The sequence below is a fragment of the Myotis daubentonii genome, chromosome 3 (genome assembly GCF_963259705.1).
Source record: "Myotis daubentonii chromosome 3, mMyoDau2.1, whole genome shotgun sequence".
Classification (NCBI taxonomy): Eukaryota; Metazoa; Chordata; class Mammalia; order Chiroptera; family Vespertilionidae; genus Myotis; species Myotis daubentonii.
Genome location: NC_081842.1, coordinates 9876687 through 9895000, shown reverse-complemented (window position 1 = coordinate 9895000; position 18314 = coordinate 9876687). Strand labels below are relative to the sequence as shown.

The 18314-nt window shown below is 46.8% G+C and overlaps 1 protein-coding gene across 1 annotated transcript in view; it reads left to right on the top strand.

Annotated features, from left to right (window-relative positions):
- MCM3AP (minichromosome maintenance complex component 3 associated protein) overlaps window positions 1–18314 on the top strand; it is a 45242-nt gene that overhangs the window by 24645 nt on the left and 2283 nt on the right. Inside the window, exons 17-27 of the mRNA XM_059686745.1 lie at window positions 2065–2217; window positions 3587–3784; window positions 5531–5599; window positions 5684–5821; window positions 8488–8638; window positions 10401–10659; window positions 10865–10962; window positions 11974–12364; window positions 13477–13734; window positions 14218–14347; window positions 16226–16432. Of these exons, the coding sequence (XP_059542728.1) occupies window positions 2065–2217; window positions 3587–3784; window positions 5531–5599; window positions 5684–5821; window positions 8488–8638; window positions 10401–10659; window positions 10865–10962; window positions 11974–12364; window positions 13477–13734; window positions 14218–14347; window positions 16226–16432 (2052 nt within the window). The remainder of the gene's footprint in view (window positions 1–2064; window positions 2218–3586; window positions 3785–5530; window positions 5600–5683; window positions 5822–8487; window positions 8639–10400; window positions 10660–10864; window positions 10963–11973; window positions 12365–13476; window positions 13735–14217; window positions 14348–16225; window positions 16433–18314) is intronic.

Here is an 18314-nt window from a genome sequence, read left to right as displayed (position 1 = left end):
GATTCTATTATGATCAACAGTTCATTCTGTTCATCAGATTATTTATTCACTTGATTCTTAGATTCACTTGTTGATAGATGCATATTTGTTGTTCATAATTTGTATCTTTACCTTTTTCTTCTTCTTCCTCTTCTTAAAGGATACCTTTCAGCATTTCATATAATACAGGTTTGGTGGTGATGAACTCCTTTAGCTTTTCCTTATCTGTGAAGCTCTCTATCTGACCTTCAATTCTGAATGATAGCTTTGCTGGATAAAGTAATCTTGGTTGTAGGTTCTTGGTATTCATCACTTTGAATATTTCTTGCCACTCCCTTCTGGCCTGCAAAGTTTCTGTTGAGAAATCAGCTGACAGTCGTATGGGTATTCCCTTTAGGTAACTGAGTTTCTTTCTCTTGCTGCTTTTAAGATTCTCTCTTTGTCTTTTGCTCTTGGCGTTTTAATTATGATGCGTCTTGTTGTGGTCCTCTTTGGATTCCTTTTGTTTGGGGTTCTCTGCGCTTCCTGGACTTGTAAGTCCATTTCTTTCACCAGGTGGGGGAAGTTTTCTGTCATTATTTCTTCAAATAGGTTTTCAATATCTTGCTCTCTCTCATCTTCTGGCACCCCTATAATTCGGATGTTGGTACGCTTGAAGCTGTCCCAGAGGCTCCTTACACTATCTTCGTATTTTTGGATTCTTTTTTCATTTTGCTTTTCCGGTTGGGTGTTTTTTGCTTCTTCACATTTCAAATCTTTGCCTTGATTCTTGAGCTCCTCTGGTCTGCTGTTGGGAGTCTGTATAATACTCGTTATTTCAGTCAGTGTATGCTTAATTTCTAGTTGGTTCTTTATCACAACATCGAGGGTCTCATTAGATTTCTTGAGGATCTCAATAACTTTATCGGCGGCTTCTAGACAGTTCTTAAGAGACCTTAAAAGTGTGGTTCTGAACTCAATATCCTCCATTGACAGTTTTGTCCTGTTTCTTTGTCTCCGCATTTTTTATGCTTTCTAGGTGCACCCCCTAGTGGGCTTTGTGCACCGTCTTGTTGTAGTTAAGCCTTGATTGTTGTAGTTAATACTAAGGGGGTTTGACCTCCAGGCCAACTGGCTGTGAGAATCAGCTGTGTCTGCAGTGGGAAAACTTCTGTCCTCTAGGGAGGTGCTAATCTAGCCTTTGCCTGAGGCTATCTGGCAAATGGCTCTGTGCAGGGCTTGGGCAGGGCGGGGCGGGTCGCACGGGATCAATAGAGCGGGCAGAGGGAGCAGTTATGGCTGCTCTCAGTCCTGTCCCCCGAGGCTCTCAGAGTCCCAGCAACCGCTGCAAACCTCGGAGAGAAAGCTGCCCTCACGTTCTGACTGATGCCAGACAGTCCCGCTTCTCCCGTTTGAGTCTGGGTCCCTAGAGACTCACCCAGAACTGGAGCTCAGGGCCTGAGCCTCCCTCCCGATTGAAAACAACAACTGCGCCCTCAGCCGCTAGCCCGCTCAGCGCACACCTCCGCACCTTTGTATTTTCCACACTGCGCCTCCTCTGAGTCTCAGTATGCGGTTGTCTTTCCTTCTAGTAGAAGAATTTCCCCTCAGCCAGCCTTTCTGTGGTTCTGGGTGATGTCCGTCTGTCTTTTAGTTGTATTTTTTTTTTAAATATATTTTATTGATTTTTCACAGAGAAGAAGGGAAAGGGATAGAGAGTTAGAAACATGGATGAGAGAGAAACATTGACCAGCTGCCTCCTGCACACCCCCAACTGGGGATGTGACTGCAACCAAGGTACATGCCCTTGACCGGAATCGAACCTGGGACCTTTCAGTCCGCAGGCCGATGCTCTATCCACTGAGCCAAACCAGTTAGGGCATAGTTGTATTTTTGAAGTAGTTGTGCGAGGCAGCAATCAACGGTGTTTACCTATGCCGCCATCTTGGTTCTTCCCTTCTAAAATGAAAATCTTAAAGTTCCTCTTGAAGCAAGGGTGTAATTACATTTCAATATAAAAGATGTGGACTCTTGTACTTTTAAGGCAAACCCTCCGTGTGTGTGGGCCTGGTGCAGTGGCTCTCATGCTGATGGCCTGTTTCCTAGGAGTGCAGTGGAGACAGACCAGAAGGTCCGCATGGCCCGCTGCTGTGAGGAAGTCTGTGCCCACCTGGTGGGCTTGTTTCTCGGGGAGGAGATTTTCCAGACTGCAAAGGAGACCCTCCAGGAACTGCAGTGCTACTGCAAGTATCTTCAGAGGTGAGTTAGGTGTTCTTACAGATAAATCCATGCACACAGGAGTCTTTTTACGAAGATTATACTTTTCAGAAACGGACAATTATACACACGCACGCATGTGCGTGCGCGCGCGCGCGCGCGCACACACACACACACACACACACACACACACACACACACACACGTTCCACGTTCTTTCCTAAAAGGTATAAAGGGATAATAAGTAAGGAATTAGTTTGGGGAGGATTGTTCTGTATTTTGACAAATATTTAAAGGTTGCTTTTTCTCGTTTACCCTTTGCACTATACACAGGGAGATGGCCATGAACAAACCAAGCAAATTATAGCTGTGTGCAAAACATAATTTATAATGAAAAAAGACAATTCCTACAGAAATGTGTACAACATACAAGCGGTGTATATTCAGATAGGTTGTTTCGGACTTATATATAGTAGTGAAAGCCTAAAGAAAAGAAGGAACATAACAAATACACACTCAGCATAGTGGTTACTTTGGGAACAAGAGGGCATGTGACTAAGCAGGGTCCCTGGCATCACGGGCACTGCTTCTCAACTGGATGGAAGGATGTGGGTGTTTGACCAGCATTAATCTCTAAACTGGGCATATATGTGTTACATAATCTGTATGGTGATTCAGTTCATGTAAAATTTAAAATAAGTACTAGTGTTCCTTGGCAGTTGCAGCCACATGAAAGGGAGCAGTGAGCAGTGAGTCTCCATTCCATGAGAGACCATCTTCCTCCAGCTGCTTGTGTACCCACAGACATCTCTGCCCTTTTTGTAGTTCTTAGCACATCTGGGAGCATGTTGCCAGCTCTGTGTCCAGTCGTTCTTCCCTCCATTTGCTAGGAGGTGGAGGCCTGACCACAGCAGCCTGTCAGTTTCCCAGTTGTTGCCAGTGGCACTGTAAATGGCCCCCCTGGCCCTGGGGATGGACTTCCACGTGGATTTCTCTCTTTAGCCTCAACAAAATACTGTAGTAACCGCCTTGCACACACAGGGCACATGTCTGGAGGTGAAGTTCCATCAGTGGTGGTTGCTGGGTCAGAGGGTCTATGTACCTTGTATCCATATTGCCAAACTGGCCCTCCAGAGAGCAGTCCGCATTAACTATTAAGTTCAGTAACTCTTTTTGCTTACCACCATTCATTTGCTTCAGGCCTCTCCTATGCCTGAGTTGTCGTTTTTAAACTTTTTTTTCCCCTTGAGTTTTCTAACTAATTTCTTAATTTCAGGACTGTTGCTGAAAAAGACTGAACATATTGCTAAAAACTGTGTTCCCATGTTAATGATGCCGGAGCTTATGTTTGCATTTGTCCCTGTGGTGGACCTTTAACACACCCAGTGATGACATGTTGGTGTGTCCTCAGGTGGAGGGAAGCGGTCGCAGCCCGGAAGAAGCTGAGGCGCCAGATGCGGGCCTTCCCTGCAGCGCCCTGCTGTGTGGATGTGAATGACCGGCTGACGGCACTGGTGCCCAGTGCAGAGTGTCCCATTGCTGAGGAGAACTTGGCCAAGGGCCTCCTGGACCTTGGCCACGCCGGGAAAGTGGGCATCTCCTGCACCAGGTCAGTGCGCAGCTTGCCACAGTGCCTCCTAAGTGCCCCTGTCCCACCTCTGTGTTGAGGGGGAAGATAGATGCGTCAAGAGAGTGGACGTGGGACTGCACTTTTGCAGGTGTCTTTCCCTCCAGTTCTGGACATGGTTGCTCTGTCTGCTTTGATTTATATGCCTTTTTCCCTGAAAACATTTGGGGTCCTGGTAATTGAATTTTAGTTGGAACCACCTGTTTTTCTCATTTGTGGAATCAGAGGTCCATGTGCACTCACTGCCACTCCCACTTCCTGTCTTCTATGCTTCCGGATTCTTCTGCTTCTTTGTCATTTCTGCTGCTGCCTCACTCACACCAGCTCCCTCTGTCTTCTGCAACAGCATTTTAGTGACTCCACCTCCCACCCTCCAGTCTCTCCTCACGGGGCTCCCTCTTGTGCCCCTTTGGCATGGCCCTCCCCACCATTCCTTCCAGTCACTCTGAGCATGTGCAGCTCCTGAGGGCCCTGTCCAGGTCTTCGCTTGGGCTGTCCACTGCTAGCCGTGCAGGCTCGGCCTCTCTTCAGGCCCAGTGGGGAGCCCGGGGGAAGGCAGCATGGAGGGGCTGTATCAGCACACTGTCTGTGTCTCATGGTGTGCCTCATCTTCCTGGGCTGTCACGGGACATTCTCTCTGACAACCGTCTCCAGGGTTTCATTTGACTCCAACAAACTGTGGCTGCTGAGATTTCTGGGATCCTGTTTCTGCCTCTGTAAGTGGGGTGGGCAATAGCGCTGACCTGTCTCAGATGCACTCTGTGGTCAGAGCACTCCTCTTTGACCCATGGCAGCCTGGGCACTGGCTTGGCCTCCTGAAGTCATGGCTGCTTTGTCTCTCACCCCCAAACACACTCTCAGCACAGCCCCCTGCCCTCTGTTCTTCCCTGCTGTTCCTTCACACTGACAACTCCCCTTGTGCATCTCTGGCCAAGGCTCCTGTATCCAATTCCCAACCCGATGTCAGAACCTACTTTTCACCCAGCCTGCCCCTCTCAGGGTCTTCCATGGAATGCCAGCCTGTCTTCCTCAGGCTTAGACCAGACACCTGGGCTCGGGCCCATCATTCTAGAGCACTGCCCTCACTACCTCTGCTCCCAGCCTGCCTGGCTGCCAGCTTCTGCCCTTGACCTCTACACCCTGATGTTCCCACCATCACAGTTGAATCTGGTCACCTGTGCCTCTAGTTGACATCTTTGTGCTGCTCCCTGAGTCCTTGCATGGCAGCCCTTGCCTCCCCTCTCAAACCCCAACTGCTGTCTCTGTATCCTGTGCACACAAGCCCACTCCTGCCTTGGCATGCCCGTCCCTCCTCCCTCTCCCCTGAAATTATCGTGCTGTTTCCCCTTATTTCCTTTAGAAGTGACAGCTTATCGCATGTCACTTCTTTGACCGCCTTGTGTGAACAGACCACAGCATACCCATGCGCCTACCGTGCCGTGTACTTGCAGAGGCGTGTCTTTCCCCATGACAGCGGGTGTCCTAAAGGGCAGGAATTTGCTCTGTTTACCGCCTCTCCCATGATTGACCCATGGTAGATAATTGGTATCTGTGGAATGAACAGGTCTTTTGACTGATCCATTTCTCAGAAAAAATTTTCTTGGTTTCCTAAGTATTTCCACCAGTTCCTTTTTTCTGAAACCATCAGTGTGAGTGCTTACCAGGTTCCCCCCCTGGGCACTGAGCTGGCCTCACGTCGGCACATTGTTGTTCCCCCTTTCTTCGTAGGCTCAGGTGGCTCAGGAACAAGACAACGCACCAGTTGAAGGTCCAGCACTTCCACCAGCAGCTACTGAGGTCTGTCCTGCTCCCGCCCTGCGAGCTGCTCCTGCCCGGGGCTTGAGCACCAGCTCACCACCTGGCTCTGTCTGTTCCTTCCAGTGATGCAGCGTGGGCGCCCCTGGACCTGCCATCCCTCGTGGCTGAGCACCTCCCTGGTAGCAGGGAGCATGCGTTTTGGAAGCTGGTGCTGGTGTTGCCCAACTACGGAGAAGAGCAGCCCCCATGGAGTCCTGGCAGGTCAGGGAGGGGTTCCCTCGGGGGGCGGGGGGGCGGTTGATGCTGAGAAAGCAGCCTGGGGAGGTGGAGCACTTCTCCCGAGAGTGTCAGGCAGTGGAGCAACAAGGGTGGCTGGGGTCAGAGTGGCCTGTTCCTCTCGTGCATGATGAGAACACTGATGTGTCAGTTTACGGTTTGGTGCTTAGATTTGCAGTCTGTTTTGTTTGTGATTTGAAATTGACACTTTACATTATTTAAACTTTTATTCTGTAAACTTGGTAATAGTCTGTCCAAAAGCATTTCAGAGTTGTTATTTAAAGCTACACTAAGGTGTATTGACTAGAGCCTGCTTCATTTTAGAATCTTGTGGAAGACAGTTTACAATTTGTCTGCTATACTAATAGTTCCATTTTTTTCTTAGAAAAAAACTTTGGCATTTTAAAAAAGAAATCCAAAAAGTTGACATGGCATTATTTCCTATAACCAAATCGCTTCCATACTTTTAAAGCAAGTATAAAACATATTACTTTTCTTTTTTAACAGCTTTATTGAGATGTAATTCACGTGTAAATTTCGCCCATGTAGTGTCCATTTCACTGGTTTTTAGTATATTCACAGAGTTGTATAACCATCATCAGGATTTAATTCCAGAACATTCTTTCACTTAAAAAGAATCCCCGTATCTATTACCAGTCACTCTCCATTCCTTCCTACCTTCCACCCCTGGCAGCCACTAATCTGCTTTCAGGTTTTATGCATTTGCCTGTTCTGGACATGCTAAATAAATGGAGTCATACAGCGTGTGGGATTTATGACTGGCATCTTTTACTCAGCACAAATGTTTTCTACGTTCATGTTGTAGAGATTATATCAGTCCTTTGTGTGTGTGTGTGTGTGTGTGTGTGTGTGTGGCTGAATAATATTCCATGGAATGAATTTATCACATTTTATTTGTTCATCAGTACATGGGCATATTTGGGTTGTTTCCACTTTTTTTGGCCATTCATGCTACTATGAACATTTGTGTGTAAGTGTTTGTGTAGATATATGTTAGCCGTTCTCTTGGTTATATACCTAGGAGTGGAATTACCATGTTGTGCGGTAACTATGTTTAAGTGTTTGAAGATTTGCTGAGCTGTTTCCATAGTGGCTGTACGATTTTACATTTCTGTCAGCAATGTCTGAGGGTATTATGTTCTCTGAACACATTACTGTTTAAGCAGGAACATATGTAGGCTAAAGAAAAAGAAAGTCATAAAGCTTATCACATAAGACAGCTGAGCAAGGAGGAGAGTTGTGGTATTTTAAAAGCATTTAAATGATTCATTTCTTAAAATAGCTGTCTTCTGGTTTGCTAATTCATTAGGAGATATATGTCCCAAGAATTCTTAAGGTCTCAGGTCTGAGAAATTAGATTCTATAAAACGTGTATTTTAAATTCTAAGGATCTTTTCTGTTGCTCAGAATCTTCTCTTAGTGCTCTGGAATCTTAAGTCACATTAGAATGAACCAGTTCCTGAGTGCTCTCTTCTCTTACCCAAAAGAAAGATCCCAGTAGAGTTTTTTTTTTGTTTTTTTTTTTAATATATTTTATTGATTTTTCACAGAGAGGAAGGGAGAGAGATAGAGAGAGTTAGAAACATCGATGAGAGAGAAACATCGATCAGCTGCCTCCTGCACATCCCCCACCAGGAATGTGCCCGCAACCCAGGCACATGCCCTTGACCGGAATCGAACCCGGGACCTCTCAGTCCGCAGGCTGACGCTCTATCCACTGAGCCAAACCGGTTTCGGCCCCAGTAGATGCCGGGGTCCAGCCCCAGCGGGTCCAGGGGTTCCCCAAAGGTGTGGACGGAATCGGCGAAGAAGGAATGACACGGAGACAGCATTCAGTTGATCAGCAGCCTAGCCAGGATCTCCAGCCAAGTTCTGGTCTGGATCTCCAGAGAGGTTCTGCTCAGGTTCTCCAGTCAGGTTTAGTCACCAGGTTCTAGTCAGGCTCTCCTGCCAATCTCCGCAGTCAGGTTCAGTCCAGGATCCTCAGGCATGCTCTCTCCAGCGAAGTTCTTCTGTCTCTAGAGAACGTTCTGTGTAGGTTCTGTGCCTAGGCTCTGTCTCTCTTGGTCCTGTCTTCCAAGCCCTGTGTTCTCAGTTCTGTGTTCTGAATTCTGTCTCATGAGTTCTGTGTTCTAAGTTCTGAGTGTTTCTGTCTTGTTACAACTGTATTTATACCAGTTGATTCAATCCTATCAATCTCTATTACAAAGGTTAGGGCGTTTCTTATCTCCATTCCAGGGAGAAAAGATTATGTAGTTTAAGCATGATTGTTCGTAGTTAAAGGGATTAATTACCCGCCTGGCACTTAGTTGAGGGGTTTTATTCCCTCCCTAACTTCAGGGGAAAATCCCTACCTGGGGATTCAACCTTTCTCGGAGAGGTGACCTTGGTTAAAACACAGCGCCAAGAAGGTGAGCAAACATATTAAGAACCATATGCTATATATGCCAGGTCCCTTGAAATAGCAAGGATGGACCGGCTCCCGGCAAGTAGAGTTTTGTGCAGATCTACCTCACAGTAGAATTTGTGTCTGTGGACCTACATCTGTGTAATATTTCTCTTTCCAAAATATTTATAGTTCAGATTTAGAATTGGATTCTTCTTCAAGTGTTGTTTTCTTTTATTCACAGAGTTCTGGCAGATTGGTTGAAAGTCAAGTTCATGGGAGGTGATGGCTCGGATGACACATGCAGTGATGCTGGTGGAATTCAGACACTCACACTGTTTAACACACTCGGCAGCAAAGGGAATCAGGCAGTTTCTGTCAGCGTGTGTATAAAGGTGAGTGACAACCACTTCATGTATTTACTTCTGTGATAGTCTTATTTTCTCTCATGCCCGGACATTACTGGAATCATAAATACCTGAAATGGTTTTGAAAGAATGGGGGGGGGGGTTCATAAACACCCCATGGACCCCTATTGGTGTGGGTTACCAGGCTAGTGTCTGGAGCACAATGAGCCTTAACTGTCTCTGGTCATAGACCACTTTGAGAACTTGGTGAAACTCAGAACCATCCTGACAAATGCATAGATGCACTATGCTCTTCTGCACATCATTCAGAATCCCTGAACTCTATATTCATTTGTCTCTGGTAATTAACTCAAGAGATAAACAGATTTTTTCCACAGAAATCAGTGATGGTTACACTTCACTACTGACATCACTGTTAAAATAGCTTCCTGATACACCAGGTCTTAGCAAAAAACTAATGTGTTTTAAAAAATCTTTATTGTTGCCCTGACTGGTTTGGCTCAGTGAATAGAGCATCTGCCTGCGGACTGAAGGGTCCCAGGTTCAATTCCAGTCAAGGGCATGTACCTTGGTTGCGGGCACATCCCCAGTAGGGGGTGTGCAGGAGGCAGCTGATCGATGTTTCTCTCTCATCAATATTTCTAACTCTCTACCCCTCTCCCTTCCTTTCTGTAAAAAATCAATAAAATATATTAAAAAATAAAAAAATAATTTTTATGATTGAAAGTATTACATATGTCCCCTCCACCCCCCCATGGTTTTTAATCCTATTTCGTTTTCACTAAACTTGAACCCAGCTACTGTCTAGGTTCAACATTGGACATTTCAGGTTAGTTGTTTTTGTTTTACATTCAGGTTGTCTTCAGTTTTCCATTACAAGTTCTAATTTTTGCTCTTTATAGGTGTTTGCACAATATTCACATTAATTGGTTACTTGAGAGATTCTTATTTAATGAGAACTTGTTTCTGCATTAGGTTCAAATCTGCATAAATGAATTTCAGATTTCAGAAATAAACCAGATGTGTGTCTTATTTACTTGGAAAACAGCAGTGCAGGGCAGGAAGTGTGGGCTTCAGTGCTGAGCACTTGGGTGTTGATAGCTCTAACCATTTAGCTACCAGCCAGAGCACCATCCTGTTTTCTGTCTTGCTTTTTTATATTGTGTTCTGGGAAATTTCCTTGACTTTATATTCCAAATTTTTTTTATTCCATATTTCAGTGTCAGGTGGGGAGTGGCCAAGTACCTTCCACTTGCCTAGAGGTGCCCTGCGACTGGACCCTCTCAGGGTAGACCCCTGCTGAGGGTACAGGTTGCACTTAAAGGCCACCTGGTGGGTGTTATCAGGAGTTCCCTTAGTGACCTGTTGGGCAGACCCTGTGGGTGTTCGGGGCTTTTCAAGCTCAGGTGGCCTGGGTCTTTACACACCATGTCTGTAGCCCCACAGGTGTGGCTTCCTCTGCTTTCCCAACCAAGTGATTGTTCCCATCTCCACACTGTTTTCTAGAAATGGGTTGAAATCCCTTGTTTGCTGCTGGCTTGCCGTCATCCTTTTCTGTCATTATGGTCTTACCTGTTTTTAGAACTGTTTAAGGGTAACTGTTAATATGAAAGTAACATGCTCAAAAACAATTATAGCTGGAGGCTGAATTACCCATTGTTCCAGCTGTTTCTGGCAATAATTTATGGCCTCATGGAGGGAGGCTGGCCCAAAGGGCAATGCAGTTTGGCTGCGCTTGCTCAGGGGCTGATGTTCACTACTGATTTACCCCCTGATGGTGCTGTTCCAGGTAGCCTACGGTGCTCTCAGTGATGGTGCCCTGGATGCCGTGGAGACACAGAAAGAGCTCCTGGGAGCCAGTGGCCTCATGCTGCTTCTTGCCCCCAAAACGAAGAGCGAGGACATTGCAGAGGAGGACGTGTACTGGCTGTCGGCACTGCTGCAGCTCAAGCAACTCCTGCAGGCCAAGCCCTTCCAGCCTGCATTGCCGCTGGTGGTGCTCGCACCCAGCCTGGGAGGGGTCGCCGTGGAGAACGAAGTGGATGATGGTTAGTGAGGCTGTCTCCTTGATGAGGCAGCATGTTCCATAGATGGGTTGAGTCCCAGGTCTGAGGAGGTGCTGGCAATTCAATGGCGGGAGTCGGGATAGCAGCCACTGTGGTGACTGGGAGCAGATCTGGGCGGGGTCAGTGCAGTGAGGTATCTGCTCATACACAGACTTAGCAGAAGACAGGTGACCTGTTTCTTTTCAAGGTTTGATGCTACAGGATTTGGTTTCAGCTAAGCTGATTTCGGATTATATCATTATTGAAATTCCTGAGTCCATTAATGATTTACAAGGCACAAATAAGGTAAGTTTTCATTATTTTTAAAGGTCCAACCAGATAGTTCAGTTTTTCTCTTCTTGTTCTATCTTGAATTTGGTGTATATTGCTGCTTGCATTTTTAAATTTTATTTTTAAAAGGTAATCTAAAAATATAAGCAGCAATAGAAATAAAAGATAAAATTTGCCCATAGTCCTGCTATCTGCAAAAAATGAAATTTAAAAACAAAATATTCTTATTGATGTTAGAGAGATAGAGGAAGGGCGTGAAAAAGAGAGAAACATCGATTGGCTGCCTCCTGCACATCCTCTACTGTGGATTGATCCCGAAACCTAGGCAATGTGCCCTAATCGGGAATTGATCCAGTGACCTCTTGATTCATGGGTTAATGCTCAACCACTGATCCACACTGGCCAGGCTGTTCATGTCATTTTTTTAGGGGTTTTATAGGTATGGATTTAAAATATGACCATTCATGTCTTACGTTTGAAGGTCAGATACATAAATTATTTTTGTAGGGTGGTTCTTGGAATATATGAAGAAATAATGTTATCAGAAGTTTCCTAAAAAAAAAAAAAAAAAGAAGCCTGTTCTGACATTTATATTAGGGAAAGAAATTCCGGGAATTAAATAAAAGTATCTATAGGAAGAAAGATAGCGACAGGATGTGAAAGCATCCAGGCATATAATGAAGCTGTTAGTCCTTCTAAGAACTGGAAGACATGGTTTCCCTATCTGCATGGTGAAGTGGATGTGCAGGGCTCGTTTTCTTCAAGCCCGAGCCCTTCCAGTGGGTGATCCTGCAGCCTCACCTCGGGGTGGGGGGGGCTCGGAACCCCTGTCCTAGGCTCCTCGCTGTATGTCTCCAGGGCCCTAGGAGGCCAAACTCCACTGCAGCAAAAGCTTCTGCTCCGCAGCGTGGTTGAGAAGCTGGTGCTCTGGTGGCACCTGCTGGGGCAGCTGTGGGTGGGGCCCCTTCAGAAAGCTCCTTCTGAAAAACATCATGACCTGCTCTTCCAATTGTCTTTGCTTCTCAGGTTTCCCAGGCCGTGCAGTGGCTGGTCTCCCACTGCCCCTGTGCCCTTGACCTTTGCTGCCAAACCCTCATTCAGTATGTGGAAGATGGGGTTGGCCGTGAGTTTAGCGGCCGGTTTTTCCATGACAGAAGAGAGAGGCGGCTGGGCGGCCTGGCCTCACAGGAACCTGGTGCCATCATCGAACTGTTCAACAGTGTTCTGCACTTCCTCGCCTCCGTGGTGTCCTCCGAGCAGCTCTGCGACCTGTCCTGGCCTGTCACCGAGTTTGCCGAGGCAGGGGGCAGCCGGCTGCTTCCTCACCTTCACTGGAATTCCCCGGAGCACCTGGCCTGGCTGAAACAGGCTGTGCTGGGCTTTCAGCTCCCGCAGATGGACCTTCCACCCCCGGGGGGTATGTGCTCGTGCTGAGGGGTGATGCCTGGGGATGAGTATGGGGGCGACCGAGAGCACCCATTTTCTTTCTTATTGTAGTGGCAGGCTGGCAGGTATTGGGCACTGGTGTGAGGTTCTCATAGCCCTATTCTGTGTCCTCCGTCCCCATTCTGCACCTACCTTTGGGTGTAGGAGTCAGAGTGAGCAGGGTTTTTGTGAAGTGACAGTTGGCCCTTCACTGCCAACAGAGCAATCTGTGGCAATCTGCAATCAGCAATCTGCTGATCCCTGGGAGGAAGGTGGTGTGCGGTGTGGGGGGAGCACTGACCCCCAAGGCCTGGAGTTTCTGAGTGGACGGCAGGCCCTGTCCTGCCTGCACCATGGAGTATGAGGGTGAAGAGTGTGGGGACTGTGCAGTCCTATCCCCACACTGCTGGGGCCGCAGCACTCAGTGCTGACTTGCAGCCAGTGTTCCTTTGTCAGAAGCCTTTGTTCTGTGGCGCTGGCTGTGCACTTGAAGCCTTTGGGCTGTTCTGATGCAATCTCCAGGTCCCCTGGGCTGGGCATGGAGACTGCCCTTCCCTTGTTGAAGCTGTTAGGAGGGAAGGAGGCGGTTCACTGCTTATGTGGTAAAGCCTGGGGCCCTGGCAGGGCCTCCTGGGCTGCATGAAATATAGGGCTAAGGTGCCCTTGTAAATGTCAGGGTGTGGTCTTCAGTAGGTCTAACAGATGCTCATTTCTGAAGGAACCCTCAAGGAAGCAAAGCACACAGCGCAAACCCTCTGTGCTCTGAGCTAGGTCATGTTCCCCCAGAGAAGTCAGGACCTCCTGTACCAGCCTCACCTGGGTCCTTGTTACAGTACAGATTCCTGGGCCTGTACTGTACAGTTGAGTCCCTTGGGGGGACCCTTAGTTGTGAGTGTTGTCTAGGGAGTCTGGGTCCCTTGTCAGGACCTGGGGAGGGAGATGCTTTTTCCTGAACAGCTGATTTCTTATATTCAGATTCAAGCGCAGAATTCTCAGCTACCTGGTTGCCTTCTCCTGAGTTAATACAGAGTGAAGAACGTTTCATGTAGATTTCCACCTGTACTTTGGCCAAACCTAGTGACTCACAAGGTGCTTTCTCTCCAGCTCCCTGGCTTCCTGTGTGCTCCATGGTTATCCAGTATGCCGCCCAGATCCCCAGCTCTTGCCAGACGCAGCCCGTCCTCCAGTCCCAGGTGGAGAGCCTGCTCCGAAGAACCTATGTCAGGTGGAAGAGCCAGAACCCCTCCCCTGGCTGGGAGGCAGGGCCCTCAGTTGCTGAGATCCCGTGGGACGACGTCATTGCCTTGTGTATCAACCACAAGCTGAGGGACTGGACGCCCCCTAGGCTTCCTGTCACATCAGGTAGTTAGCGTATGGCATTATGGGCTGGCTCCTCATGAGACTTGACGGAGCCTGTTTCAGGAAGGAAAGAAGCTTACTTGATATTTGTGTTTTTTCCTGTGGGTCACCACTCTTCCTTTCCTTGGGACTCCCTCCTTTAAGCCAGTGACTTCCAGGTGACTTGTAAAAATTGGGAAAAGCTAAGATGGTTCCAGGAGAGCCAGGACTCAACTCCCTGATATGGGCCCCCTAGGCTGGCTCTAAGTTTAAGACAGTTCGTAGCTCTGAGTGGTTGTATTTGCCATTCCACTCTGGGCGTGAGCCGGGCTGGACGTTGAGTGACCCACGGACACTTGGAGCATGTTTGGCTCAAATGGGAGTCACGTAACTACGTGACTTTACTCAGAGGGGCTGCTCCTGAAATCAGTGAATATAAGCAAATGTCAAGTGGTCACCTGCTGCTTTTTTTATATTCTTTTAAAATTGTTTTTCATATTTTCTCAGAGGCACTGAGTGAAGATGGTCAAATATGTGTATATTTTTTTAAAAACCATTTGAAGACATATGATGTTCCTATGTCGTGGGAACAAGCCAGAATGCAGACGCAGAAGGACCTCCAGCTGCATCAGGGGTGGTGAGATCTATGTTTATTGTGTGTTTCTGTCATCCCTCCACCTAACAGAACAAACCATGTAGTTCTCTTCCAAGGTACACAGACAGAAATTCATACCCTGTTCACAGAATCCAGCCCATCGTGGGTAAATAAAATGTCAGCACATCCAATCTTGCAGCACATAAAAATTCACAAGTAGGCTTTATCCAGGATAAGCAGTATCAACAAAGAGCAATCTACTTGTGTAATATGGTGCCATAACAGAAAAATAAGTGCTCATTTAGTAGGAAAGGCTTTTATATGCTTTCCTGCCTAAAAAATGTATACCCATTCCTAATAAAAATTTCATATCAGACTTGGGTTAAAAAAAAATTTCTGCCCCCAGAACCATTCTTCTTGGTAAAACATTAGAAACACTGAGGTCAAACCAGCCTGAGCTGCCCTGATGTCACTGCTGTTTACTTTTGTCCTGGAAATCCTGCCCAGTGCAGGGATACAGGTGGCATAAATATCAAAAGGAAGGAGAAACTGTCATTTCCAGATAGTAAAGTTGTTAGTTCAAGATAACCAAGCCTGACCGGTTTGGCTCAGTGGATAGAGCGTCGGCCTGCGGACTGAGAGGTCCCAGGTTCGATTCCGGTCAAGGGCATGTACCTTGGTTGCGGGCACATCCCCAATAGGAGGTGTGCAGGAGGCGGCTGATCGATGTTTCTCTCTCATCGATGTTTCTAACTATCTCGCTCCCTTCCTCTCTGTAAAAAATCAAAATATATTTTAAAAAAAAAAGATAACCAAGTTACTCCCTTAGAGTCATGCATGGTTCAGGAAGGTGATTAGATAGATTGATCTACCAGGTACAAAAGTCCCAACCACAGCAGCCACACGCCTGTAACATGAAAGCAGACTGACCTGGAGAGGCCGTGAACCTCAGGGAAACTCTGAGGCCTCTGAAGGTGCAAAGAAAACCTGAATAAATAAGGGGCAAGCTGCCCTTGCTGTTGGGAGGACACAGTACTATAAAATTCTCGGTTCTCAAACTGTAAAGTCAGGGCATTTCTCTTTTTTGGTAATCCTCACCAGAGGATATTTTTTCCATTGATTTTTAGACAGTGGAAGGGAGCAGGGAGACAGAGAGAGAGAACATTGATGTGAGAGAGAGACAATTGGTTGCCTCCTGCAAGCGCCCCAGTAGGGGCCGGGGATCAAGGCTGCAACCGGGCCGACACTCTAACCACTGAGCAACTGGCTAGGGCAGGGCATTTCTAATTGAAAAAAAACCAAAAGATTTTTCCCCTTGATCTTGACAGGTTAAGTCTAAAATTCATCACAATGAAAAAAATGTGTAATAATTGCTGAGAACATTTTGAGTAAGGATAACAAGGAAGGCCTGCTCTTTCTGATGTTAAAACATGATAGTAAAGTTACAGTAGGCGAATGGATAGGAATAGGAAGTCCAGACACAGAACCATATGTGAGAAAAGTACCATGCCAAATTAGGGGGTGGGGAGGCAGACATTGGCATCTGTTTAGAAAAAAAGTTAGCTTCGCTATCTCCCACTGATTGTAAACATTAGCTCCAGATGGACTTAATAGCTGAATATAAAAATAAGAACCTTGCTAATAATAGGGGGAGTAGAGACCTGTTGATAATCCAGGGATGGGAAGCAACACTCAGTAGGGATGCTCCAAGGCCAGCTGCCCGGGATACCGCAAGTCCCGTCGGCAGAGGCTGCCCTCCCTCCTAGCCCTGCACTTGACCCGAGGGAAGCCCTGACCGTGAGGGAAGCTGGAAGCAGGAAGGGGTGGGTCTCAGGCTCTCTCTGCACCCACATCTACCTATTTCCTGAGAAACCCTTTCTCCCTCTTTCCTGATCATGTGTTTCAAACGTGTACTTACAGCTTGGAAACAAAGACTTTGCATCCTTCTGCAAACAAGTTTCCCACTCCGTTATTTCACGTGCACCGAAAAGGGAAGAGGAGTGCAGAGTGTGGCCGAGAAGCGCCGGTTCCCAGCACGGAGGACCTGATGCGTGGGGCCTCTGCCCAGGAGCTCCTGGCCCAGTGTCTGTCCAGCAGTCTTCTACTGGAAAAAGAGGAGAGCAAGAGGTGAAGCCCCTCCCTCTACTCATTGTGTCCTTAAGCCACTCCATGCTTGAAAGTCAGTCTTCTGGCATTTTTCCTATCATGGCCCATTTCCCCCTCTAGTCACCACCTCGTGTTTCTGCTCCCTTATAGTGAACTCAAAAACAGTGATTCTCACTTCTTCAGTTCTCCTTTCCAGTCTTTCCTGTAGCCCCTTTCTGCCCCTCATGTCTACTCTGGTTAGGATCACTGCCCCCCGCACAGCTGAACTGACCATGAACCCATGTCCCAGCATCATTCTCCACCTTTGCTCCCTCCCTCCTGGCTCCCAGAATGCCCTTAGTCCCTCTCCTGCCTGCTTGGTCACGTTCCCTAGGTCACTCCTGTCGGTTCTTCCTCTCCTCCCACTACCCCCTCACTCACTCTCTGCACCTTGCATCTGTGTTATCTGTACATACACCCCAGTGATTTCATCCAGTTTCATGGATTTTTAAATAACAATATTCTTACAACTCCAAATATATATCTCAAACCCTGAGTTTTTCTCTGAACTACAGATTTGAATATCCTACCACTTCCTTGATAGCCATTTCAAAGCTAACATCCCAAATCCAATTCCCAATTTCCCTTCCTACAATTGTCTTCTCAGTTGAAGGCAGCTCCATCCTTCCAGCTGCCCTGGCCGAATGCCTTGAAATCATCCCTCCAAACTTAGTCCATCCACAAATCCTATTGGCTCTATTCAAAACATTCAGAACCGGACCATGTTTGCAGTAGACCAGGGGTCCTCAAACTTTTTAAATGGGGCCAGTTCACTGTCCCTCAGATCGTTGGAGGGCCGGACTATAGTTTGAAAAAAAAACTATGAACAAATTCCTATGCACACTGCACATATCTTATTTTGAAGTAAAAAAACAAAACGGGAACAAATGCAATATTTGTATTTGCATGTGGCCGCGGGCCGTAGTTTGAGGACCCCTGCAATAGACCATACTCTAGTCTTGGCCCACCCAGTGTGAGCCTTTCAGGTGTGAGGCAGAGGTCATATTCCTTTGCACACAACCTTCTAGTGGCTTCCTCTCTGAGCCTGAACCACAGGCGAAATCCTTATGAGGTGGGCAAGGCTTTTTGTGCTCTGCCTACCATTTCCTTTCTGACCTCTGCTCCTTCCTCCAGCACGCCAGGGACTGCATAGCCAGGCCTTTTCGTTCCCTGTTCCGTTTGCTCAGGACTCCACAGCCAACCCCTGATATCCCTATGGTTCACCGTACACTCACTTCCAGCCTCCACTCAAATGTCTACTCATTGAGGCCCTCCTTGCCTGTCCCCCCAGCCCTCCCTGTCTTCATGTCTTCACTTTGTCTTTCTCACCTTCAGACCACATTTCCCCAGGTGTGTGTCCCTTCTGTTGCCTCTCACTAGAGTATAAGCTGCGTAGACCTGGGCTTTATCTGCTTTGTTTCAGTGCTGTATCCCTGGTAACTAGAATGGTGCCTAGTGTTTGGTAGAGGCTTGATAAATATATGCTGTAAGAGTAACTGAATGTGTCATGATTTCTAAAAGTAGATTTTCCCAAGTCTGTATCATTTAAACAATTGGATCAGATTGTTTTTCTTGAAAAGACAATTGTATGGAATGGATAGCTCTAGAATGGTCAGTGGCAATAGGATAGTATTATGAGTTAATTTAAAATTGTAAGTAGCAATCTATACCTTTAGTTATTCCATCAAGAGATAAGAATTAATTATAGACACAAAAATCCAAAATAAACCAGAGAAAATACAGTAAAAGAGAATTATGAATAATGTTGAATAACATTTAAAAACAATTGTGTTTGGCTAAATGCCACCTTTCTCATTAATTGTAAGTTGGATGTATAAATTAAAGAGAAGATTTTTTTAATCCT